This window comes from Pelodiscus sinensis, chromosome 1 (assembly GCF_052426305.1).
Source record: "Pelodiscus sinensis isolate ZL-2025 chromosome 1, ASM5242630v1, whole genome shotgun sequence".
In the NCBI taxonomy this organism is placed as follows: domain Eukaryota; kingdom Metazoa; phylum Chordata; order Testudines; family Trionychidae; genus Pelodiscus; species Pelodiscus sinensis.
In genome coordinates this window covers 177,411,899-177,439,211 of record NC_143052.1, presented here as the reverse complement: position 1 = coordinate 177,439,211, position 27,313 = coordinate 177,411,899, and the positions used below count along the sequence as shown (strand labels likewise).

The 27,313-nt window shown below is 41.7% G+C and overlaps 1 protein-coding gene across 4 annotated transcripts in view; it reads right to left on the bottom strand.

Annotated features, from left to right (window-relative positions):
• The window catches only part of USP25 (ubiquitin specific peptidase 25), a 135,621-nt gene that overhangs the window by 75,301 nt on the left and 33,007 nt on the right, over positions 1-27,313 (bottom strand). For 3 of the 4 annotated variants that reach the window (XM_075909861.2, XM_075909871.2, XM_075909879.2), the window contains 4 exons: positions 22,072-22,149; positions 20,391-20,535; positions 7,356-7,479; positions 2,623-2,785 (listed from right to left, as the gene is read on the bottom strand). In XM_075909861.2, coding sequence (XP_075765976.2) covers positions 2,623-2,785; positions 7,356-7,479; positions 20,391-20,535; positions 22,072-22,149 — 510 coding nt within the window. Of the gene's footprint in view, positions 1-2,622; positions 2,786-7,355; positions 7,480-20,390; positions 20,536-22,071; positions 22,150-27,313 lie in introns of those variants that run through there. The other variant, XM_089773501.1, reaches the window with a different exon arrangement.

The window sequence follows — 27,313 nt, the reverse complement described above, 5'->3', positions numbered from 1 at the left end:
TTGTGAAGAAAACAATGACTGCTAACAGATTTGAAACAAATGGTCCATTTTCACCAAACTGAGAGAAGCACTTGCACAAAACAGATCATAAATCAAAGAAAAATGTGGTAGAGTTTTGTTGTTGTTCTTTACATTTTTAGTTTTACAGACTGAGCTATTATGTGCAGTTCTGCTAATATAAACAATTTATATAAAACAATACTTTTTAGGCTGACATCTGTATAAATAGAAATTGATCAAAAACAGATAAAGAGAACGATTTAGTTTAATGTCTTAAAATGCAGAAGTATTCTTACAACTGAATTATACTTTGCATATTGTTTAATAAACATCCCTCTCGGTTAGATCTCAGTTTTTTTTCCACACAATTCAACAGGTGATAGATACCTATTTGTAAGATCTCCACAAAACCAATTCAAGATTTTCCCTTCAGAGTCATTTAGTTAAAACAAATTCTAAGGATTCATAAGCAGTATGTATAAATAATATTTGATATTAATCTAACAACATTTTACTAGTTTAGCGACATGGAGCAGTACAGTACACTTATTTATCTTGAGTAGTACTTTACTTCTCAAATATTTCTTCCAAAGTCAGCAGGACTGCTGGAGGTATAAGGCATCTACATAATAGTACGTAGGGGTGGCAGAATTTGGCCCTTCTTGTACATATTCATGATTATTTAGGCTAGCAAAAGGTCTTTTAAATCATGTGGTCAAATTCCCTGAATCACCCAAGTACAACACGGACAAATTTCTATAGGAAACAATTCTCTCCCATTCTAATCTTGCCATGATTATTTCCAGTGATGAGATTATTTCCCATGAAAAATTAATCTACAGTTTAATTTGTCACAAATTTAATCTATTTCCTAATTGCTTACTCTAATGATTTCATTCAAACCGAAACCCAGTATATCAATAGTGGCTACTGAAAACTACTTTGACTGCTTTGGGGAGTTAAAAATGAAATGAGCAAAAAATCTCAATTCCCGATCAATACACTTATTCTTTTCATCTTGTTACAAAAGCAAAGTGAAAACTGTTTTATATACATTATTATGTCAAGCAACTAAAGTCTTCATACTGGCCATACATACAACCAGTTTACTCAGTGGGACAGTATGTACATATTAGTTGGGCTAGCCAGAATAATCCAAGACAGATATGACAGAGAGTGCACTAACTTTTTTACCCTCTCTCTTCCAAAGATCTTCTTTCTGCCTTACTTCAACATTGTGGCTACCCTATGAACCTGTCATTGTTATGTGACAGGTGATGGGCTGCAATATCCTGATCAATACAACTACAACATCAGAACTTAGAGGTGGGACGAGGAGCGTGCCTACCCAAATCATTTCCATGTAAAATTTAAAATATTTCTTGATTTTCAAATACAGTAAAAATCTGATGATCCGGCACTCCTGATGATCCTGCACCATCAGAAACCTGGAAGTGCTCCGGGCAGCTGGACCATTGGAGCTGCTTTGCCCCCAGCTTCCCCGATTCAGCCGCTGCTAAAACTGACCAGCGGCTGAATCGGGTAAGCCGGGGGCAGAGCAGCTGGAGTGCTGCCGGATAGGTCCCGTAGCGCTGCCCCTCAGGGCTGCGGGACCAACCCGGCAGCACCCCAGCTGTCCCCGATTCAGCCGCTGCTGAAATTCACCAGCGGCTGACTCCAGGAAGCCCGAGGCAGAGCTGCTCTGCCCCGGGCTTCCTGGAATCAGCCCCTGATCAGTTTCAGCAGCAGCTGACTTGGTTACACCTGGGACAGAGCAGCTGGGGTGCTGCCAGGTTGGTCCAGTAATGCCACTCCTTGGCGCTGTGCGACCAACCCGGCAGCCCCCCAGCTGCTCTGCCCCAGGCGTCCTGATTCAGCCACTGCTGAAACTGACCAGCGGCTGACTCCAGGAAGCCCGGGGCAGAGCAGCTCTGCCCCGGGCTTCCTGGAGTCAGCCGCTGATCAGTATCAGCAGCAGCTGACTTGGGGACGCCTGGGACAGAGCAGCTGGGGTGCTGTCGGGTTGGTCTCACCGCGCCAAGCGTCAGCGCTACAGGATCAACCCAGCAGCACTCCAGTTACTCTGCCCCAGGTGTCCCAGATTCAGCCACTGCTGAATCAGTGACGCCTGGGGCAGAGCCGGATTATCGGAAGGGCGGGCTATGAGGGGTCTGGGGTGGCATCTTCCCCACCCCACCCCAGATCCCTCATAGCCCCCCCTTCCGATAGTCCGCCATATCTGATAATCCGGCACCCCCTGGGTCCTAAAGGTGCCAGATTATCAGAAGTTTACTGTACTTTGAACACACCAGCTGCTGAAGTGGGAAGGGTGAGCAATAGGTCCTCATTACCTTTTAAAAATCATGCCCTTTGTCACTAACAAGTTTTGTGACCTTCTTTGACAACTCACTTACCTAAATTAGATCAGTAAATCACTATACATATCACATTAAAGTCAATATGAACATTTACTGGCAAATGGAATACAGATAATGCTTAAATTCCATATTCCTTAGCTTTAAGAGTACGGGGGAAAGGTAGTCAAGAGAATGTCCATCACCAATGAATTTTGTACAAATTATATTACAACAGAAAGTACAGCTAATCAGTGAACACACTTACCTGAATAACAGCACTAAACCAGCATGTGTTTCCAACATTCTTTAATCCAACTGGACAACTGTCTAGCCTTTTACGATCATAGGGGTTTGGAGAATCACTCCACACTTCTGGATGTGTCCTTTTCAAACTTGCTTTATTTTCTGCTATACTGGCTTCTAGAACTCTTGGAAAGCAGAAACCGAAATGAAAAATTAAAAGTAAAGCTTTTACTTTTATGAAAGCTTATACTATTCATGAACATGGGTACGAAATGTCATTTATTGAGGAAAATCAGCAGCAATACTGCATCTATAAGTAAAGTGCTATCTTTTTTAGGCTACACTTTGGCAGAAAAAAAGAGTTTAGTCAAGAATAAATTTGATAGTAAGTTACTAAATGATTAAAAGTTGTTGTTTTCTATATTAATAATTGTAGGTGTATAACTATATATTATACCATTATCTTATCCTGCTGGACTATAAGACTGGTCTTCCCAGACAGAACCTCCTACAGCAGAGTCACCTAACCCACTAGATCCATTCCCTGGCACTGCTGAGTGAAACTAGCATCATCTGATATTCTACCCTGCTCACAATATTTCTTATTCTATAGGTTCAGCATTTATGCGTTGAGATAATTTTGAGTGATTTTATTATTTAGAATCCTCTCTCTTCAGCTAATAGAAAGTTCATCAGTTTGATCACTTATAGATTGGTTTTAACTCAGTTTAGATAGTTTTAGTAATCAAGATATGACTTTGACTACCCTGATGGCAATTTTTCCTAGTTATGAAGGAATCATCTGCTGGGGGAGAACTAGGCCTAACAACATAATCTGCCCTCATAACATAGGACTTTTATAATCAATAACCCTAGACTCCAATTCCTTTGTCAATTTTTGCAGAAGAAATGGCTTTAGAGACAACCTCAGCTATACCGTGCAAGAATCAGTTATGGATCAGTAAAACAACTATTCAACATAAATTACTTGATAGGATATATTGGACCCTCTCAGCCTCTGAAATGCCATCTTGAAATTGCTGCCAAAGGTTAAGTAAACGAAGTTTGATACTCGGTCATTCTCATATACATCATTTGGGACTGTTCTGAGAAATCATCTCCCTCAAGCACTGTCCTTGACACATGGAAGTAATGTATCAAGATAATTGAGACAAGCATGTTGTATTTCTGTCTCTGGATAGCATCAACCATCTTCAAAATCATAGCATATGGAATAGAAAATGGCTTCCAAGAATGGTGCCAACAACCAAAAAAGTTGTTAATTGAGAGAGCAAGACCAAGACATGCATCAATTCATGAAGCTCTTGATCTAAGAGATAATCACTGTGCAGAAAAAGGGCATTCTTAGTTTTAACATGTCAAGGGGATTTTGGGTACAATCATAATTCTTTGGCCAGCCAAAGGTCCCACTAATATCAGTGGGGATTCTGGGCAGGGGCCAAAATACTGGACCATATATGGAAATCCTTTCTAGACTTGAAAAGCTTAATCTCTCAGATGACTCTACTCCTTTCTATCATTGCCATTAAATACGGTAATGCAGTTGTTTACATGTTCAGACTATTACAATGTTAATTATTTTAGTCATTTTACATTTGTTTGAAATAGGGATATTAGATATTGGATAACTGAATAGTCGTATAACCAGAGGTAGCAGGGGGAGCAGGTCTGTTAAAACCTAGCTCCCCTTACAAACTAGCTGCCTGCTGCTCCGCACAGCTGTCTCTGATACAGAAGCAACAGAGTGGGTTGGCAGCAGCCCCTGTCCATGGAGGTGTCTGAGCACCCCACAGACAGATGCCTCCGTCCACAGGGAGCTCAGACCCCTCCCCCATGGACAAGGGCTGCTACTGTGAAGCAACCCCTGTCCACAAAGAGTACAGGCTCCCCACAGAAACAACAGAACCAATATTCAATTGCAACAGTTTGTGCACAAGTATGGCCATTTGGTTTGCAATTCTCAATCTGGTATTGAGATACAAAATAAGGCAATTTAATGCAAAGAATCAAAACTGCTGTAATTTTCATGAATATAGTGATCATACAAACCAATAAATTCATAATATTCCCATAGAAACCTTAACTATTCCCCAGTAAATTCATTAGGCACCTGTCATTTCTGCCTTTGAAAATCTTCCCCATAGTAAAGCTACTAAATTAAAAGTTATGTCCCTTCAATTATTAAAACTTATTTTTTTTCCAGTTTTGCTTTCTTACCGCTAGAGTTTATTGGACTTTTGCCTTTCAGTTAGCCTGATAAACAACAAAAGATTACTGTATTTGCTTTGTTTCGATTTTTTTAAAATAAGTTTCGCTTTTTGGTTTTCAGAACAGACCAAAGCTGCCAACACCCAGGAAAAGAATGAATGACAGCATTAAAAAAAAATCTATTTGTGTGAGGCTCTCTTTATAAATAAAAAAACAAAACCTAAAATCAAGTCATAAAGTGACTGTAGTATCTCTTAAATCTTAAGTTTGAAATGCCTGTATTTGATTTGTGATTCAAACTTAACATTAAGTGAACAATCCACACATCTATCATTAAAAGACAAGCATCTTGCTAATATATCAACAATTTCTTTTATTTTGGTGAGACTGCATAGGACTGACCAGAGAGATCCTATATGCTTCTTGTACATGTGATATATAAAACTGCATATTGGTTTGCTATTTTCTGTCAGAGGAAAAAAAGTATTGTACTAAAAAATATTTGGAGTATTTACTTGTAGATCAGAAGATTGCCAGAAGTGGCCTCTTTAATCTTTGAAGTGTCTAAAAGGGATTATGAGCAAAAAAGAAAAAGGTCTAAACCTAGAAGAGCCTTCAAAAGCAATAGAAAAGGTACTGAACAGAGACCAAAGCAAAGAGAGCAAAACAGGATGTCATCCTGCAAGATGCACCTAACCTTCAAACATGATTATGAAAAGGGTCTAACAAAAAGTTAAGTTTCACAAGAGCTGAACTTCTAATATGCAATTAGACAAAGATAGTTTTCACTGTCTTATCATAAATTACTATTTTAGTACAAATGAGGCCAGAACATATACATCATCAGCCATATTAAGTAATTACTAGAGGTAAATCTAACTCTGGTCTCTCCCCCCCCCCCCCCATACCTTCTTAAGGAATGTAAGACTTTTTTTAATTATTAGACTGAGAGGACCCTGGTCATTAAACAGTTTCTCACATACATCTGGAAGTTTAGTGATAGAAATGTAGCCGTGTTAGTCTGGTGTAGCTGAAACAAAATATAGGACTATGTAGCACTTTAAAGACTAACAAGATGGTTTATTAGATGATGAGCTTTGTTTCATCTAATAAATGAAAACAGTTTGTTGCCATTTCAACCAGAAAGGACACTGTCTCAACGACCTAATTACATGCATCCTACTCCAGAAGACTTTCAAATAAGCACTTGAAAGGGAATCCTCTGAACTGTCATTCATGCTAAAATTCGACACTCTCCGCGGGGGGCTGAATAAAGACCCCAACTACCTTACCCATTACAAAGATAGCTTCCCCAATTATCACCTCTAATACCATTAGCTCACAGACATCTACCTTTCCCACCTCTAATATCATTAACTCACAGACATTTACCTTCCTTCCCCCTCTCCCTGCATCCCCCTTCTGTTCTGAAATGTGATTTGTCCTTTTCATATGTGTTCACTTTTTTTTAATTGTATTCTTTGGTATATATGGTTGTGACTATTTTCTTCCACTATTTCATCTGAAGAAGTGGGTCTGGCCCACGAAAGCTCATCATCTAATAAACCATCTTGTTAGTCTTTAAAGTGCTACATAGTCCTGTATTTTGTATCTGGAAGTTTATATTTTATGGGCATGTTATTTTTGAAATTGCCACAACTTTTATTTTTCAAAGAAAAATTTTGTAAGGAAAAATAGGAAAATTACAATTCAAAAAAGAAACCTTTTCATTATATTCCTGACTTTGCTAAAAACATTAGGGAACATTTTGAAAGATAAAGCAATAATTAGAGCAACTTAACTTTTTGTAGGAACCACAGGAATGCAGAGAACATCCCCAACTGGGTGCGCACATAAAAAGATTAAAAACACATTTTCTGATTTAAAAAATTTTTTGCTAAAAAGTAAAAAAACAAAAGAAAAAAAAACCCTTTCTCTCACCCTCTCCAACTTAGGGAAAAATCAAGTCTAGAAAGTTTCAGCACAAAATGTGAATGGTTTCCAGAGATATGACCCTCTGAAAAAGAAACGTTTTCTAACAAAAAAAAAGTTATGTTGCCAACTCTAATATGGTAGCAGTTGTTTCTGCTAAAATTTAAGAACACTAATAAATTCATTATACTTCCCTATCATACACGTGAGAAAGCATTGTTGTAATAATCAACACTGAAAGTACAATAAGAAGTGGTTCGTTTCTTAATCATATTTTGCTTTCAATTCTTTGCCAAAAACACAATAGAAATGTCTTTCAGTTTCAGGTCTGATTTTAGAAAACAATGATCACAGGTCCTAGGTATTTAGCAAATGTGCAGCTATTGAACAGACTATTAATTTCTATCCTAACAACAGAGGGATGTTTTTTTCCAACAAAAACGATACTATGCAGTAAAACAAAACTTCTGAAGCTAGACATATCAGCAGCACAACAGAACAATTAAATTATTGTTATTGGATAAAAAAAATCAATACAGGCCAATCCGATACTTTAAAAATTTTATTTCTGCTTTATGTAAGTTGTTTGTTTACCTGCTAATGGCTTGTTCCTCATCTGTTATTCCAGTCTCCCTGAATGCCCTGTTTGATTCCTCCAAACTCAAGGCAATTGCCCTCTGAAGATCATCTTTATCATCTCCAGTGAGATCAATCACATCTGAAAAGCAAAACTATCTTTCTCAAATTAAAAGTGAAACAGAATGAAAAATAATTCTTACTACAGAGGACACAAAACCAGCACAGACTGCTAAACTACATTCAAATTTCTCCTAAAAAATTCTCTTCCTTGGGCTTGGTTTCCACCACTGATCTTAATGTCCTCACTTCTTATTTCCTCTCCTACCTGATCATTAAAATAAGGAAGAAAAAGAAAAACACAACACTTGTTCCTTTGTAACAAATGCTCTCTACAGAGCATTTCTTGCTCTTCCAAAAATCTTTCTGTTTCCCAAGTGGTCTCCATCAAGTTACCTATCAATATACGACTGGTTCTGCAAACCTATAGCTTCCTACTAAGTCCCTTCTCTACTACCGCTTTTAAATTCACTGGTATAACTCTTTATCAAGGCCAAGATACTGATTTTATTTGTTGTGTTTCCAAATTACATTAATGAAAATAGACTTTCCTTGAAGGATATCTTCAAAGAGAACTGTCACTATTATCTCATATGGAACAATGTGTCCTCAATATCCCCAAAACACAGGCACAAGCCCAATCCTGCAAACACTTGTGTGGACACTGTATATTCTCTCTCTCACTCACTCACTCACCTCACAGATTAGTGATATGTGTAAGGTAATTACATGCATGGGCATTTCCAGGATTAAGACCTAAGGGAGCAGTCAGCATGTTAAGCTAAACCTTCCGTTCCCTCTCCTCTTCCTCTCATTCCTTCCTCCCTCACACTTTTTTAGTTTGAAAAACAACATGTTGAATTTCTTTCAGTCTGATGAGTGAATGCATCCAGCACAATATTCAATTACCACAAATATCAAAGAAAAATGATCAGATATTGAAGTTCAAAATAATAGTCCCCACTTTGGCAATTCATCCATCTATTTTTCCTTTAATCAATAAATAAAAACATGAAGGGACCTATCTCTTACTTTCCATATAATCCCCATTACCACCAAAAAAATTTTTTTTTACCAGCTGACAGCAAACAACTTAAATAAGCTTCCCAAACTACGGTATATAGCAGTAGAAAAAATTCTTTACTCAGGAGAGGAAGCATACTGTCTCTAGAGCCTCACATTGCTAAATTATGCATTCCATGCATTCCACAGTCACCTAGAGGCATTCTTCCCAAAGCAGTCTGACTAATGGGAATGACTGTCAGCTGTGCAAGACTGCTAAGGAGGACAGAGGACTTAAGGTATCAGACTTTCTTCATGGCTGAAAATCCCTATATGCAATCTACTCATGGAGAGGGGGCAAGGAAGGTTTAATATAGTACAGAAATGACCCTTGCATGTACCTCACATTAGGGATGTTACATATCGTGTAACTGAATAGTTTTATAACCACATGACTTCTTAGCAGTTACACAACTATTGAATAGTCCTCGGGGGCAGGACCAGCAGCCAGTGCTTCCAGCCCAACTCCAAGGAGCCCCCTGTTATCCCACGCTATTGCCTCTGTATTAGAGATAGCAGCACGGGGTACCAGCAGTCCCTTCCTGTCCACAAGGAGTCCAATCTGTCTGCAGAAAGAGGCTGGTCCGCAGCAGCAACCCCAATCTGCGGTGGTTCTGAGCTCCCTGTGGAGAGAGGTTGCTGCCAAAAACCAGCCTCTCTCTGTGGAGAGCTTGGACCCTTCGCAGACAGGGGCTGCTGCTGCGGACCAGCACCTGTCCGCAGAGGGCCCAGGCTTGCCACAAACAGAGGCTGCTCTGCGAGATGCGAAGCAGCCTCTGTCTGCAGGGCACTGGCTCCTGTTCGAGCACCTTGCTGCCTTTAATACAGGGGCAGTAAGGGAGGGAAGGGAGTGCATGTAGTCGACATGATTAGCAAATAAACTGAGGCTTATGGGGTAATCGTGTAGTCGATTACACATCGACATCCTTACCTCGCATATGATGTTAACCAGTGTCAATGCAGTTTTTTTCATGTTCTGAAGGACCAGAACAAAGTCAAATTAAGTGGCTAGACTAGGGGTTACTCTAGCCTACAAAGGGCAGATGGGAGGTAGATGACAGAATGGAAAGATAAAGAGTTGGGAATTATAGAGTAAAGGCAGTGAGGCAACTTGATTACATTTCTCCTTTTACTAGCTAGCCTTTGTAACTTATTCCGAAGAATGTCTCTTTTTAGTTTTTCTCTGATAGATTAGCCTATGATGGACTTAGTATCCCCTATTTTCCCAATCTTACATAGCTGTTGATATTTTCTACTGAATCAAAATAATACCATGAATACCTAATGTTACAATTATTTCCATAGCTACACTGCAGTAGCAAACTGAAGCTAAGGAAAGATTATTGATATCAAAAGACAGTTTTTAATCTTTTCTCGCATCTTCAGAAATTCAATATAGCACCAGCCATTTTTTCACTGCATTCCTCCTCACCAGCATCCACCATGGTCTGTTGGTTAGTTGGTTAAAATTCAGTTCAATTTAGACAGTGAGCTGTTAGGGGCAGTAACCATGCAATAACCAGATCTTCTTTCCTGAAAAGCAATATACATAACTACAGAACAACTATACTATACCAATAAACAATAGCAAGAACAGCAGCAAAATAACTCACTTAACTATCTTGGGAAAGGTTCCTAAATTGTATGGTTTTTTTTGTTTTCTTTTTGTTTTTTAAAGAACATTCAGAGTCTCCGGACTTGTCAAACTCACTCCAAAGAGGGCTAAATCCATTATGCAGATAATACACTTGGCTGATAAGGAAGTCTGTTAAATATGGCACCACACCTGTAAACTCAGAGATTTGGCCATTGAGAGTTGGAGTAGAAACACTTCACTGATGGCAAATTGCAAAGTGTAGAGCAGAGACCAGCAGTGAAGCCATTGGAAGTGTTCTTCAGTGGGCAGCATATTGATTTACGGCTCTGATCCACATGTTATTCAAAAACAAAAACAACAACGAAACATTAGTTTCTGTCATCACCAAAACCATTTAATGGAGTTACAGCTCCAAAATTTGTAAAAAATATTTGTTCTTTTATCTTCCATCCATTTGCAAGCAGTCACTGGACAACTCTGCAGTCTCAATGGAATTTTCCTATATTTCAAGTTGCAGAGTGCTAGAAGTGATCACAGCTAATAAAAGATAGTAAAAGGTTAGTTTGGGGTCTATTGAGGAAAGGCAGATTGAAGTAAATGGGCATTCCCATTAATCAGGTGAATCTAGGCTTTCTTTAGTCACTACTTTGTACAGGTGGACTGATCTGCAACCATTCCTTTTTCATTGGGGTTGGTAAGATGCAGACAACTCAAAGATCTACTTGAACTTTCTCTTCTTCCTTTTAATTTTTGTATAAGTGAAGAATAAAAACATTAAAATCTTGTTATCTTTATACAGGCAGTCCCCGAGTTACGCGGATCCGACTTATGTCGGATCTGCAGTTACAAACGGGGCTTTTCTCGCCCCAGAGGACGGAAGCGGCGGGACTCCCAGAAGCGCCGTGGTCCGCCGCCCCCATTCTCCAGGGCAAGAAAAGCTGCTCCCCGTCTCCCTGGTCTGCAGGGAGACGGGGAGCAAAGCCTTGGAGCACACCCGCAGGGGGACAGCCCAGGCGCGCTTGAGCTGTCCCCCTGCGGGCATCCTCCGCGGCTTTGCTCCCCGTCTCTCAACCAGCAGACCAGGGAGATGGGGAGCAAAGCCTCGGAGCACGCCAGCAGTGGGACAGCCGCGGCGCGCCTGGACTGTCCCACTGCCCGCCTGCTCTGCAGCTTTGCTCCGCGTCTCCCAGGTCAGCAGACCAGGGAGACGGAGCAGAGCCGTGGAGGACTTGGGCGGTCCCGCCACCCCCGTCTCCCTGGTCTGCTGGGGGGGTGCAGCTAGTGCCCCCCACCCAGCAGACTAGGCTTTTCTTGCCTACCCCTGGGGTAGAGTAGCTGGGGGCTGCCGGGTTGGTCCCGCAGCGCCGCTCCGGTCCAACCCGGAAGCACCTCACTTCTCTGTCCCAGGCGTCCTGATTCAGCCTCTGCTGGTCAGTTTCAGCAGCGCCTGAATCAGGACGCCTGGGGCAGAGCAGCTGGGGTGCTGCTGGGTTGCTCCTGTAGCGCCGAGGAGCCGTGCTACTGGAACAACCCAGCAGCACCCCAGCTGCTCTGCCCCAGGCGTCCCCAAGTCAGCCGCTGCTGAAACTGACCAGCGGCTGACTACAGGAAGCCCGAGGCAGAGTTGCTCTGCCCTGGGCTTCCTGGAATCAGCCGCTGATCAGTTTCAGCAGCAGCTGACTTGGGGACGCCTGGGTTTCTTAAGTTGAATCTGTATGTAAGTCAGAACTGGTGTCCAGATTCAGCCGCGGTTGAAACTGATCAGTTTCAGCAGCGCCTGACACCAGTTCCAACTTACATACAGATTCAACTTAAGAACAAACCTACAGTCCCTATCTGGTACGTAATCCGGGGACTGCCTGTACACACAATGTCCAAAACAAATCACATAGTAGTGTTTTCACTGAAAACTACCTTCCACTGAGTCCAGATGTAACTTCCTTTTTCTAAAAAAAAAAAAAACACGTTCCAAAATATTTCAAGTCAAAGTCAACTGTAATATTTTTCTTGTTCTGGTTTCTGGACAACATATTTTAATTATTATTAGTGCTCACTAACGTATACTATTAGCGTAAGTGCTAAGAACATCACCAAAGTTTACTATTAAGTGGAATACTCAAGAGTCCCCATCTCTATACTTTGTTTCTAAAAGTTTTGCTAGTGAAACTTTTTTAAGGTGATATGTAATTACACATCATTCAAATAGCTTTACTTTATATAGAGCTTGATCCCAAGCCTACTGATGTCAACAGAAATGCTCCAAATGGTTTAAAAGGGCTTTAACTCAGGTGCTAGGATTTTCTTTTATAAATTGTACTTCACTTCCAATGTGCTCATACACATTTTTCTCTAAGCAAACTACCTATTACTTATCCCTGAGGATATCTGAATCCACAGTTGAAAACTGATGTTATCTAAACTTCCTTTTTCTGATGCAATTCAAGAATATCTGCTTATTCTGAATATTCTCTATATATGGATTTCTAATTCTCCAAACATGGTATATTCCCACGAAATAAATTCAAACAATGGGTTTTTTTAACATTCTGATTAATATTTTCTAGTTAATTAATTCGTAAGTGGTCTGAAGTCTTTTGGTGCAATATACTGAAAATTAAAAGAACCAAGATATTTAACTTTAAATTGGATATATTTGTGGGTTACTTTGGCTAAATGTTCTTTTGATTTGTGAATTTATAAAGTCCTGCAATACTGAACCCATGGCTTCTGGTCATTGTATAGCAATTTCTCCTGGAACATGATGAAACATTTTTAAAGATTATTCTTCTATTAAATAGGAATTTAGATTTTGCGGACAAAAATTCCAAATTAAAATATCTACAGCAAAGCTTGTGTCTGGATTAGTATTGATTCATAGATTTTAGAGTGGAGGAGACCATTAGATCATGTTGTCTGACATAAAACAGGCAATATGTAGAATTTCACCTAATTACTCCTTATTTGGTCCTAACAACTTCTGTTTGACTAAAGCACATATTCCAGAATGGCAAAGAATCAAAAACTTCACTAGGTACTTTGCTCCAAAAGGTATTTACTCTAATGGTGAAAAATGTGTAATTTCTGATTTAAATTTCTCTGGCTTTAAATTCCAACAATTGGTTCACATCAGGGATGTAAAAGGCTAAACAGTTAACTAGTTACCCAGTAAGCATTAACCTTGCTGGCATGCTTACTGGGTAACCCATTAAGCGGAGGGCCTGGCCAGCAGGAGCAGCCCCGCCCCGCCCCCAGCAGCCCAGACAGTAGAACCCTGGCTGCAGGAAGTTGGTAGAGCTGGAACAGCCCCCAACCCATAGGGCCAGAACAGCTGCCCATGACCACGGTGTGGCGCAGCCAGCATTGGAGCAGTCCCCACCATCCATGGCTCGCGGTTAACCAGTTAAACAAACTGGTTAACCCATTAACTATTTTAGGCAGTTTTTACATCCCTAGTTCATGTTATACCTTTCTCTGCTAGACTAAAGAGCCCTTAAGGACACAATGTCTTCTCCTTATGAAGTTATTTACATACCATAATCAAGTCACTTTAGGACCAAACCCTCACAATTGACCCTGTAAGAGGCACAACATTTATTCTCAAACTTGGCAGTGTACAGAGATGAACAGTGGAAATAGTTCTTGCTTTTGGTAGTTTTTGATGCTTTTAATGTAGGCAGAAGTATGTTTGCGGTAATTACAGTCCAATGTTTGAAACCTCTCTATGCAATTTTCTCCTTTGAGTATTACAACAAAAATGAATTTAATACGTAAAAAAAATGGAAGTATGTCAACAGTCACACCACAGGTCCATTTTTCCCAACTCATACACTCAGTTTACTTATTTAGGCAGTTCCCATCATATTATTTAAAATAAACTATTCATACTATTTAACAAGCTGTGTTTTTAAGAGACAACTGCTTCAATTTTTGAGTTCTTAAGGTCACATTTTACCAGAGTGAAATCAATAGTACTAAAAGGAAAAAAAGGAATATGGGAAGAATCTGTAAGAGCAAGCTGGACTAGGAAACGCAGCAGGAGAGAAAGACAGTTAGTGTCAAATGAACATGGGGGCAGGCAGTACACAACCATAGTCACACAACTGCTGGCATGAGAAATGGAAAATGAAAAGGCAGGTTTGCAGAAAAGTTGCTACATCTGGGAAGGCCAAGATTTTCAAACTGCTGCCATATTGGGATTAAATAGCTAAGATTACATAAATTGTATTTATTACAGGCTAACCAAAGTGAGATTGTAAACTCAACCAAATGGAATTTCTTTGCTCTTAAAGCATTACTTTTTGAATGTTGCATCCGATCAATTCCAAAATTTCAGGGAATATATTTTGAGTATCAAAAGGCAGAACCCTATTGAATTTGGTAAAAATCAGAAAACCAAGAAGAATGAAAAGAGCAATTTCAGAGCCTTTGGGATCCAGTTAGACTCTGCACCTTCAAAGAGTGTCATAGTTGTCTACAGGTCAAAGATCTAATTGATGGCCACTACCATCCAGCATAACACCAATCCTCATCTGAAGCCAGCCATTCATCCCAATACAGTACAAATGACTCATTTGCAGGATGACTCATTTGCAGAACAGAAAGAACATAAGTAAGAATGGTAGAGGAATGAGGTAAATGGGAGTGAAATAGAGAAGAACTTGGCACACAAGGAGTTGATAGGGAGAAAAGACGAATGCAAGGAGCCCATCATGCGTTCAACAAGCTCAGCCTCCAGAAGCAACAAAGCCAATGCCCCTCTAGTTCAGGGTGGGGAGTCTTTTTCCAATCAAAGGCCATTGACCCCCCAGAAAAAGAAAAAAAAACAGTTGTGGGTCACATATACCCACACGAGAGGGACAGCATGCAGAGGCTCAGTGGTTCCTCTAGACTTTGGGATTAAGGTTACCAACTTTCCCAAACAGACTGGATTCACTGTCGCAAATGGCAATGGCATCAGATCCACCTGGTCAGGAAAGCGGCCAATCCTGTAACTGCGATGGGGCCAAAAAGGAGGGGTTCAGGGTGTGGGAAGGGACTCAATGTTGGGGCAGAGGATTGGTGTGTAAGAGGAGGCAGAAGGCTCTGAGTGAGGGGTGCAGTCTGTGAGATGGGACTTGGGATGAGGTATTTGGGGGTGCAGGAGAGGGCTCAGGGTGGGAGTTGAGTAACGGGAGCGAGCTCAGGACTGACTCAGGCGGTAGGGGGTGCAGACTCTGGGTGGGTATTAAGGATGCACCCATGTAGCGAGAATACAGTTAACTGATGGGCCCAGGTTCATCGGTTAACCCCCTCTGTTACGTGAAGTCCCCACCACCACCACCGCCGCCGCCTCTGTACCAGATGAAGTGAAAGGCAGGGGCAGAGGTGGGAGCCAGTGCGTGTGGGGAACTTTTCAAACTGGCTCCTGTAAGCCGCCTGCTCCCACCCCCAGCTGCCTCCCACAGAGGGGCGGAGCCAGTGCTTGCAGGGAGCTGGTTTAAAAGCTCCCATGGAACCACCTGTCCCCCCACTCATACAGAGGCAGCAGCACAGGGGGTAGACAGGAGTCAATACGTGCAGTAAGCCAGCTCCTCGCACATACCAGCTCCCACAACGGCCCACAGGTGGGGAAGGTGGGGAATGGAAGCCAGTGCTCGCAGGGAGCCAGCTTAAAAAAGTTGGCTACCCATGAGCACCAGCTCCCTCCTCCTATCCCTCTTCCCCCAACTGCATGTGTAATACAGCGAATATACATTTACATAAACAAACACATTTTAACCTCTTTAGCAGGAGTTAAGAGTACGGAAGGGGGCTCAGGGCTGGCACAGAGGACTGAAGTCCAGGAGAGGGTTCAGGGTGCTTACTTCAAGCATATCACAGATTTGGAAGCAGGCAGCATGTGTGCGCACGGCCCCTGGAGGGAAAAGGTGGCTCCATGCACTGTCCTCACCAGCAGACTCTGTCCTCATAGCTCCCATTGCTTGTGGTTCCCAGCCAATGCGAGCTGTGGGGCAGCACCAGAAGGAAAGGAGAGCATGTAGAGCTTCCTGGATCACCACAAGCCAGTGCTCCAGCCTAGTGGTGGAGCACCAAAGCTCACCGTTTCCATTCTGCAGCACAGAGACTTGCTGGGGGCTGGATAAAAATAAGCAGGGGCCAGATACAGCCCATAGGCCAGATGTTCCCCACCTCTGCTCTAAGTAATATAGCTCTATAGGCATACAAGGTATAGTTCTCTGCCAAAAGAACTTAAAGATTATACAGAAGAATAATTTCTATGCATGAAATATTTCAGGAACTGAATTTTGGTGGCATGAGGAAGAGAATTCCTGAATTTTAGTACAGAGTGATGTGTGTCTGTCTGTTTCTGCAAGGCTTGGCTGGGGTTTGACCCAAAGACAATATTTTTCTAAAATGAATTTCTTCCCCTTTCACTGATTCTTCCTTCTCTAACCCTGGATTATTTAAGTTTCTCAAATAAATGGAGAAAATATTATGTTTAACTATGTAATGGTTCTAACCCGCTCCCCCCAGACAAAAATAAACTGAGGTAGCATGCTTCAAATCATATTTCTAAAAGCACTGAACTTCAGGTAGAAAGTGATTCAAGTGTTCTATAATGGCACATCAAAATTCAACACTGTACTTCACATGTAGTTCACTGGCTTTTTGTGTTGCTATAAGCACAGTGGCCCTTTTCCAAAAAAAACCGCAAGCTTTCTTTTGTAACACAGGGAATCCATGTGACACAGCGAAGAGTATTATGGCAACTCTAGAACAGGATTTTTGTATGAGTGGATTGCAACCCCATCACTGAACAAGTTTTCAAGTTATGGTTTCTATTTGCATAAACACTAAGGGTACATCTACACAGCAACATTATTTTGAAATAACTTAGTCCGCATCTACACAGCAGGCATTTATCTCAAAATCATGTTGAAATACTGTCACTTTGGAAAATTTCTTACTCCAACTCCTGTAACCCTCATTGTATGAGGAGTAAGGAAAGTCAGAGGAAGAGCACTCTATTTTGAAATAGGCACCGTGTAGACACTCCCAATTTCAAAATAAGCTACGAATTAATGTAGTTCAATTTGCACAGTTTATTTTGAGTTAAAGCACTGCTGTGTAGACGCACCCCAATTGACAACTACCACTTCCAGGTACAGGTGATCAAATCAACCAAACATGTAGCTGTTGGTGCTTGATAACTGCACATGCAGATGTTGTAACATGAAAAGTTTAGCATGCACAAGTGAAGGCTGTATTAAGGCTTCTGGGATAATATGGCCTTCATGTTTAACACAATTAATTTCTGATAAGCAACAACATTATCAAACTTCTGAAATAAAGAGCATTGTTTGGAGGTAGAAGTGGAAAGATTTTCTTTACTTTCGTTAATTTTAAAAACATAGATAATTTTTAATATCTAAATAAGTCAACATTCAATGAATAGCTTTTCCAACTGCTGACAAGCTAGTAATTTGCTATAAACAGGGTCTCAAAAGAAAACTATAACTCTTGAAGAGCTACAGTTTCCTCATACTTCCATGCTGGATAATGTACTTCGTAACTCATGAAATATTTTATTCTTCAATAAGCAACCATCTTTCCACAATATAGCACCAATCAAGCCAATAACCTCAAGAATACACCCACTATGCTTTTTTGTTTGGCATACCCTCAAAAGTCTCAATAACCAGATATTTTTGTTGCCCAATAAGGGACTGAGTTCCTGGTATTTGTTTGCTGACCTCTCATTCCTCATCTGGATAGTTGAGAAACTATAGCACTATGCATCTAGATGACTCATGACATCTTGAATTTCAAATGAACATGGATGATTAAGCAGTAAGACATGTTTTTAACTTGAGATAATTACACCTTTGTGGTATATTTAATGGAGTTCAACAATTTTAGTGTTACAGATATAAAGTGGAATCAACATCCATCTTCACTGAAGGGAATGAAGGTCTAAGTAATCATGTTATCATGGTTTCACATTTCATCTTAACCCACCTGTTTCCATTCTCCACTCAAATCAACACAGTCTTACTTCCACTCCCTCCCCACTCATACTCTGATTGCAGTGGAGTGTCCCAGTGATTTGTTTTGAGTTTTTGCTATTTTAAAAAAACGCAAACAAAGGAAGTGGACACGATAAAAGTCCTCAGCAGAAAATGGACTGAGCTGAGGATAGAGCAGCTTACAAAGTTCCTCAAAGCTCTGTTAAAAAAAAAAAAAAAAAAAAAAAGGTTCCTCTCTACTGATATGCAAATTCTCTGCTATCCTTGTCAAGGATTCCTCTTCAGCAGAAACCTAAAGCATGATGAATTGTTAATGGTTTTCTCAAGTGCAGAAATAAACCAGGATGTCACTACCAAATTCAGTTGCAGAATGAATATAAGATAGACTGCAAGGAACTAAGGACATTCTAGCTTTGATGCCAATGGATTTGAATAGTCAGCAGATAATATAAGGGATATCAATATCCAAAATGTCTTAAGTGTTTTTACTCTACAATAGTCACTACTTGTTGATGAACTTTCAATATTTAATCAGGTTCCATTTATTTTTTTCTTATAATGACCAATGCTGCAAATTAAGCCTGGATTTCAAACTCACAATGTTCTCCATGCATTTTGTGGGCCAGATTCTACTCATATTAGAGATGTTAAGAGGTGGGTAATTGACTAATCATGTAGTCAATACAATTTGTATTGACTACACAATTAGTCCATAAAGGAAGGTGCACTGTCCCAGCTCACACGTGCAGGCAGCCCAGCTCCTACTACATGTAATCTGCTGAGCCACAGAGGGGGTAGCTCATGGACCTGCTACTAGCCAGGATTGAGCAATTCTGGCTTGTGCTGGTCCAAGACCCCTGCAGCTCTTATTACATTCAAAATGCAGAGCCACAGCAGTCCAGGACCAGCATGAGCCAAGACTGCTTGGTCCCGGTTTGCACCAGGTCCAGCAGCCCCTGTTCATGGCGGCCGAGGCTGGCCGTGGGCAGAGGTTGCTCTGGCAGCAGCCCCAGCCACCATGAACAGAGGCTCTTAAGACATTCCTCCCTCCCCCCACTCCCAGGGCCGGCTCCTATTCCCGCCCCTTTGCTGCCTCTGATACATAGGTAAAAAGAGTGGGGGGACTGAGTAGTCGAGTTCTTGACTCAACTACTCACTTACATCCCTAACTCCTATACAATCCTCATCTCTCCAGTAAGGTTATATGGGGTATATATTAAGGACAGAATGTGATTCTGCAACTAGACTATTTTCACCAACTGAGAAGTTAATGAAACATGAATGGCAACAGACTATAGCTCATTATCACATATCTGTACTTGCTCTGGAGTAATAGTAATAAATATTGCAGTAGCAAAATCCTCTCAGAAAAGTACGTATCTGTGATTCTAGATCGACAGAGGAAGCAGACACATTAATTATGTACCATTTTAGATCAGAAGCTTTTCTGACTTTACCCAAAGCTAAATTACTTTAAAATTTTAAAAAATTGTTTAATCTATTCTTGCAAAATTCTAATTTTCCACAATGTACCTGATGCATTTTATGAAGGGAGACCAGAAAACAGAGGGTTAAATATACTGTTCTGTGCTGTTATGCTGAAAATCTGAATTAGCTCAGCTATTCCACCACATAAATAAGCTTTCAAATAGGATACAAATATATTCTTTCATCTCCAAGTAGTTGAGACACAAAACTAAATTTTATAATGGATAAGGTCATATAAGGGATATGAAACCCTAACCCTGAACAAAATGCATTTATGTGTGTTACCATTACTTCCTGAAATACAAGTTTTAAGAGCAAGAGCCCATGCTCTTTTAAAGTGTAATTCTAGTGACTTCAAGGAAGTTATGCAGTTTTGCACTGCTTGGGGTCTTGCGGCAAGTTATCAGTTTAGCTCATGGATACCACTTCCTCTATCAAGATTGGGTCCTTATAATGCATATATGGTAATGTCACTTCTATCACACTATTTACAGCTTTAATATTTATTTTTATTAAGAGCTGAAGAACTCTTATTCTTGTAGTCTTTTGCCTCCCTTTACTTACCCTTCTTGAACTGGCGTACCCCACCCAGGAACCCCATAACAGGCAAAAAATGTGTTGTAGGCCCAGTTCAATTTCTAACTAATACCAAAAATCACTATGTTAATAAATATCAAGAGGTAGCTAAACAGAATAACATTTATGCTGAAATAAACAAGAGCAACTAAAAATCTAAAAAATGTCAAGTTAACAAATTTACAAGCAGAACTGATGCTAAGCCCTTATAATCAGGTAGTTTCTTTGCTTTAAAGCCATTTATATAGAGATAGAAATACCTACTTGTGTCTGCCTGGCTGCCCACACTGATATATCTCTCATTCCCAGGAAGTGCTGTTTGATAGTAAGTTGTTTCCTCCTGTTGAGGAACCTTGGCATTCTTTGCAGTAAGGAAAGTCACCGCTAATTCCAAGTTTCCATTGCTGTCCTTCAAATGTTAACAGAAAAAGAAAGGTCAAGTTTCTTTCTGTGATGATCAACTTCAATTGTCATACGCTTGCATTTCATTTTTTCCATGTCAAATTAGCCACAGCCTAATATATGTACCTCTTCAAACTTTTATTTTATATTTGTCTAGTTTCTAATCAAATAATTTTGTGGGCATGTTTACTCCCAATTAGAAGATACCGTAGACCAGTGTTTCCCAATTTTATTTGGCCACAGAACCCCTAGAGTTGCCTTAAAAAAACCCAAAGGCCCCTGCCATGTTTCGTTGAGGGGGGGGAAAAAATGCCCTTGCCATGGCTCTGTCTCTTTAACAGGTGGCGGTGGAGTTCTCGCTCTTCGCGGAACCCTTGCTTTCGCTTCGTGGATCCCCAGGGTTCCCCGGAGCACCAATTGGGAAACACTGCCATGGACAACAGCTTCCTTTTGTAATTTTCCTTAGAGTTAGACCCATCAATGGAAATGCCATTCCAAAGAATCAGATGGTACTTTTATTGATATTTTCTGATACAGGCAGTCCCCGGGTTACGTACAAGATAGGGACCGTAGGTTTGTTCTTAAGTTGAATTTGTATGTAAGTCGGAACTGGCGTCCAGATTCAGCCGCTGTTGAAACTGACCAGCAGCGGCTGAATCGGACACGCCTGGGGCAGAGCAGCTGGGGTGCTGCTGGGTTGGTCCCACAGCGCTGCTCCTCGGCGCTACTGGACCAACCCGGCAGCACCCCAGCTGCTCTGCCCCAGGTGTTCCCCAGTCAGCTGTTGCTGAAACTGACCAGTGGCTGACTACAGGAAGCCCGAGGCAGAGCTGCTCTGCCCCGGGCATCCTGGAATCAGCCGCTGATCAGTTTCAACAGCGGCTGAATCTGGACGCCTGGGACAGAGCAGCTGGGGCACTGCCGGGTTGGTCCAGTAGCACCGCACCTCGGCGCTGTGGGACCAACCCGGAAGCCCCCCAGCTGCTCCACCCCAGGCGTCGGCGAGAAAAGCCTAGTCTGCTGGGGGGGGCGGTGCACTAGCTGCGCCCCTCCCCTCCCCAGCAGACCAGGGAGACGCAGAGCGGCTTTTCTCGCCGCGGAGGACGTGGGCGGCAGGACACAGGTGCGTCTCAGCGGTCCTGCCGCCCGCGTCCTCCGTGGCGAGACAACCCGCTCCGCATCTCCCTGGTCTGCTGGGGGGAAGCGCCCCCCATGCCGCTGGAGGCGGCGACAGTGGGGGAGGCACCCCACACTAGCAGGGCCCCCCCCCATTCGTATCTAGGGGTCCGACTTAAGTCAGACTGACGTCATCCGGGGACTGCCTGTATATAAATGCAGCATTCAAACACTCCACTTCCTTCTATCTGATCACCCTCAAAAACAATTTCCAACTTATTTTTCATATCTAATCTTGCCTCCTTGCATTGGAGAATATTGCTAAAATCTTGAGTAGAGGTATATGGTGACATCACAAGAGATTAACTCACAGCATGTGCCCATGCTGCCTCCTATCAGTCAGATATTCATTAAAAATCCACAATACCTTCAAGGCCTGTTGCAGGACTTGGATATCATTGATACCAGTGATCTCCCTCAGCTGATTCAGAAATGTTTGCTGGTGCTGTAAACAAGTACAAAAAATGATGAGAATAATGTCTATATAATGGCAAAATAACTGTATAACTTCATCTTGGTCTGAAAATAGCACAGCTTTGTAAATTACAGAAAGATGCATACTGTAGCAGAGTTAGCATGTGGGAATCATACTTTAGTTTCCCATATGATTTATGCGCCTTTATTCTTACCCTTAATACATCAGTAAAAAGTTATCTATATTTATCTATATTTCTTTTAGAGACACAAAAGAAGCTTCCAATGAATATTTTGTATGCACAAAGACAGATTGCGCATTCTTTAAGCATTTTCCTGCTGTCAGACTGTGCACTAAAGAAAACCAAGCAGCATGTGTGAAATTTCAGAGTGCATCCACAAAGGCCTGACAGAAAACCCCAAGTTCTCTTGGTGGCCCTTCCTATACTGCTTTTAAGGATGCCAAGTAGCAAGTAACACAGGGAATAACTGGCTAGCTAGCTGGAAATGGTCTTAGCAATGATAACCTATTAGCTTTCAGAGACCTAATTATTTACTTTGTGTGTTCCCTGTAAACCTCCTCCCTGCCAATTCTGCAACTGTATCCATGTGAACAGATCCTTCCACCTGTAGAGAGCCTCACAGGCTTCATGGTCCTCCTTGTATGGAGCAACTAAATTGAAACTTTATGTCTTAACTAATCTCTTCAAACATCACAAATGAGTTCATATGCAACCAGTTTTAAAACCTAACTGTTTAAAACAGATCTCAGAAAGTCACCTATTTCTCCCCAAGTGTGCAACACAGAGAACACAGCTATATGGGCTTTTTTCCTAGTTTAAAAAAAGCATCCCTGTAGAAGAAGACATGATATCTGAAATCACTAGTCTCTCCCATTTTCCCTTCTAAATTTTACTCTGCTTGTTAACCAATGTCAGTCCACTTCTAGCAGTGAACATAATAACTTGTCAAGGTCTGGTACACTTTATATCTGCCAATACGATCTGATAAACTAAAGACTTAATGAAAACAAGTATTAAGAACAAAACATGGCTTAAGCTTCCTTCAAGAATGGCTACCCTCATGAAGAAACTTAGTATTTTTAGTTTCAAGATAGCACAAACATGTACATTTTAAAATGTATGTTTTCTCATATATTAAAAAAACGAATGTTTTCTTTTTCTCCCTCATCCCCCAAAAATATATCTTAATTCTGACAAAGGGGAAAAACACAAATGATAACAGACTTGAAGTTTCACTAAATCACCACAATGAAACTTTTAAGTTATTGGCCACTGCTCTGATCTAACATATTACATTTCTGCTCAGAGAAGGAAAAAAGAAGGAAATATTTACTGGCATTTGCAAGATATTTTTTGTTCCGAATTTTGTTGATCACATACTGAAATCAAAACTGTGATTATATTTGTAAGAGAAGGGTATGTAAAGCATAGGGTTTGGGGAAAAGTGCACTTCCTATTAATAAAAATTAAATGCAGTTAAAGTAATACAAATTTTTCTGAAACAATAAATATTGGGGCTATGGTTAAACATTACCTTTTCATGATAACTTTTTAGTAGAGTTTGTTTCTAAAGTTGCATAAGATATGCAGAGATTATGAAACTCATCCAAATATTTCAGTCATCCAGCACAAATCTTTACATGCAGTACGCACACTGAAACAAGGACGTATATATCATTACCTCATCTTTGTAAATAGCTGTCGTCAGGAAATTAAACCATTTGGATAGATAATGCTAAACTAGTGAACTAAACCCTTTTCTAAGATGTACAGATATAGTTCTTTTTAATCTCTCCTCATATGGAAGCTGTTCCATATCCTTCGTCATTTTTGCTGCATTTCTGTGTATGCTTTTCCCAATTCTAGTATCTTTTTTTGAGACAGAAAAAGCAGAACTGCATGCAGTGATCAAAACATGGGCATACCATGTATCAGCATAGTTGTCTTATTAGCTATCCCTTTCCTAATGGTTCCTAACATGTTTAAGATTTTGGTTTTGTTGGTTTTTAAAGTGCTGCTGACCATTGATATCTATCCACGATAACTCCAAAACATGTGAGTGATAACAGCTAGTGTACACAGAATCATTTTGTATTGACACTTGGGATTACGTTTTCCATTGGCCATTACTTAGCATTTATCAACACTCAAATTTCATCTGCCGCTTTGTTGCCTAGTCACCCAGGGTATGTCTACACTGCATTCTTCTTTTGAGAGAGGAATGTAAATTCAGACAAACGAAATTGTAAATGAAGCGCGGATTTGAATTTCCCGTGCTTCATTTGCATAACCGCGGACAGCTGCTTTTTAAAAATACCCTATTTAGAGATGATAAATGCTGTTTAGATGCAGTTATTTCGAGAGAAAAAAAACCCTTCTTTCGAAATAACCCTTGAGATTTAAGGTTTCCTCAAAAGAGGAATGCAGTGTAGACATATCCCTAGCTTTCTGAAATCCCTTGCTTCACAGACAGCTTTGAAATTAAGTACCTGCAGTAGCTGTGTACCATCTGCAAATTATGCCACCTCACTGTAAACCTCTTTTTTTCAGATAATTTATAAATATGCTGAACAGCATAGGTACCAGTACAGACCCTTGGGAGACCCTCCTATTTATCTTTCTCCAATATGAAAACTGACTATTTATTTTTGCCCTTTATTTCTCATCTTTTAATCAGTTGCTGATTTACAAGTGCTCTGTAGCGTCGACCCACCAGGAAGTATAGACATGGCCTAAGAGAGCTCCTTAAATGCTTTCTGAAAGTTCAAGTACGCTACACCCACTGAATCACCCTTGTCCACACATTTATTGACCTCCTCAAAGAATACTAAGACTGCCAACACACAACTTTTCTTTTCAAAAGCCATGGTGACACTTCCCCAACATAATGTGTTCATTGGGTATCTGGTGATTCTGTTCTTTACTACAGTCTCAAAAACTTTCTATGGTACGGAACTTAGACTTGCTAGCCTAACGGCCAGGATACTCCCCTGAAGCCTTTCCCATTCCACCTCCACCCAACAGCTAATGTAAATTAGCTACTCTCCAGTCATCTGGTAGAGGCGGATTTAGATAAGATACATATCACAGTTCATAATTCTGCAAATTCGTATCTGAAGTCTTTAGAATGTTGGGTAAATACCATCTGGTCCTGTGATTTATTGATGCTTAGTTTATTAATTTATTTCAAAACCACCTCTACGGACAACTCAATCTGGAACAGTTCTTCAGATCTGTCATCTAAAAAATATTGCTCAGGTATGGGAATCCCCCTCAAATACTCTGCAGTGAAGACTGATGCAAAGATTTCACTTAGCTTCTCTTCCTTGAGTGCTCCTATAACACCTCAATCATCCTACAGATTATGTCAAGCTTCCTGCTTTTCATGTACTTAGCAAAAAATTGCTGTTAGTTTATTTTCTGCTAACTGCTCTTCAAATTCTGCTTTTGCCCGCTTAATTCTTTTTTTGCACTGACTTTTCCAGAGTTTATGTATTACAATATCAAGATGGGAGGGGTTGCAAGTGCTTTGGAGGACATGATTAAAAATCAAAATGATCTGAACAAATTGGGATACTTTCAATACCCCTGCTAATACAATACACACGAATTAGTTCTTCTGCTGTACTGTGTATTCATTAGGCCGCAAATGGAGTATACTGTCTTTCCAGTTCTGAGTGCTACATTTCAGGGAATTTGCGGACAAACTGTAGAAAGTCCAGAGAAGAGCAACAAAAATTATTCAAGATGTAGAAAATATGACCTACAGGCAGTCCCCGAGTTACGTGGATCCGACTTATGTCGGATCCGCAGTTAGGAACAGGGCTTTTCTCGCCCCGGAGGACGGGAGCAGCGGGACGCCCAGATGCGCCGCGGTCCGCTGCCCCCGTCTTCCGGGGCGAGAAAAGCTGCTCCCCATCTCCCTGGTCTGCAGGGAGACGGGAAGCAAAGCCTTGGAGCACGCCCGCAGCAGGACAGCCCGGGCGCGCTTGAGCTGTCCCCCTGCGGGCGTGCTCCGCGGCTTTGCTCCCCGTCTCCCGACCAGCAGACCAGGGAGACGGGGAGCAAAGCCGCGGAGCACGCCCGCAGCGGGACAGCCCGGGCGCGCTTGGGGCTGTCCCGCTGCGGGTGTGCTACAAGGCTTTGCTCCCTGTCTCCCTGGTCTGACCAGCAGACCGGGGAGATGGGGAGCAAAGCCTCGGAGCACGCCAGCGGTGGGACAGCCGCGGTACGCCTGGACTGTCCCGCTGCCCACATGCTCTGCGGCTTTGCTCCGCGTCTCCCAGGTCAGCAGACCAGGGAGACGGAGCAAAGCCGTGGAGGACTTGGGCGGTTCCGCCACCCCCGTCTCCCTGGTCTGCTGGGGGGGGAGGGTGCAGCTAGTGCCCCCCGCCCAGCAGACCAGGCTTTTCTTGCCTACCCCTAGGGTAGAGCAGCTGGGGGCTGCCGGGTTGGTCCCGCAGCGCCACTCCGGACCAACCCGGCAGCACCCCAGCTGCTCTGCCCCAGGCGTTCTGATTCAGCCGCTGCTGGTCAGTTTCAGCAGCGGCTGAATCAGGACACCTGGGGCAGAGCAGCTGGGGTGGTGCTGGGTTGCTCCAGTAACACCCGAGGAGCTGCGCTACTGGAGCAACCCAGCAGCACCCCAGCTGCTCTGCCCCAGGCGTCCCCAAGTCAGCCGCTGCTGAAACTGACCAGCGGCTGACTACAGGAAGCCCGAGGCAGAGTTGCTCTGCCCTGGGCTTCCTGGAATCAGCCGCTGATCAGTTTCAGCAGCAGCTGACTTGAGGACGCCTGGGTTTCTTAAGTTGAATCTGTATGTAAGTCAGAACTGGTGTCCAGATTCAGCCGCAGTTGAAACTGATCAGTTTCAGCAGCGGCTGACGCCAGTTCCGACTTACATACAGATTCAACTTAAGAACAAACCTACAGTCCCTATCTTGTACATAACCCGGGGACTGCCTGTATATGGGAAGATTGAAAACAATTGCTTTGTTTAGTCTGGAAAAGACTGAGAAGGGACATGATGATAGTTTTCAAGTACATAAAAGGTTGTTACATGGGAGTGGATGAAAAATGTTCTTGTTAATCTCTGAGGATAGGACAAGAAGCAATGGGCTTAAATTGCAGCATGGGAGGTTTAGGTTAGACATTAGGAAAATCTTCCTGTCA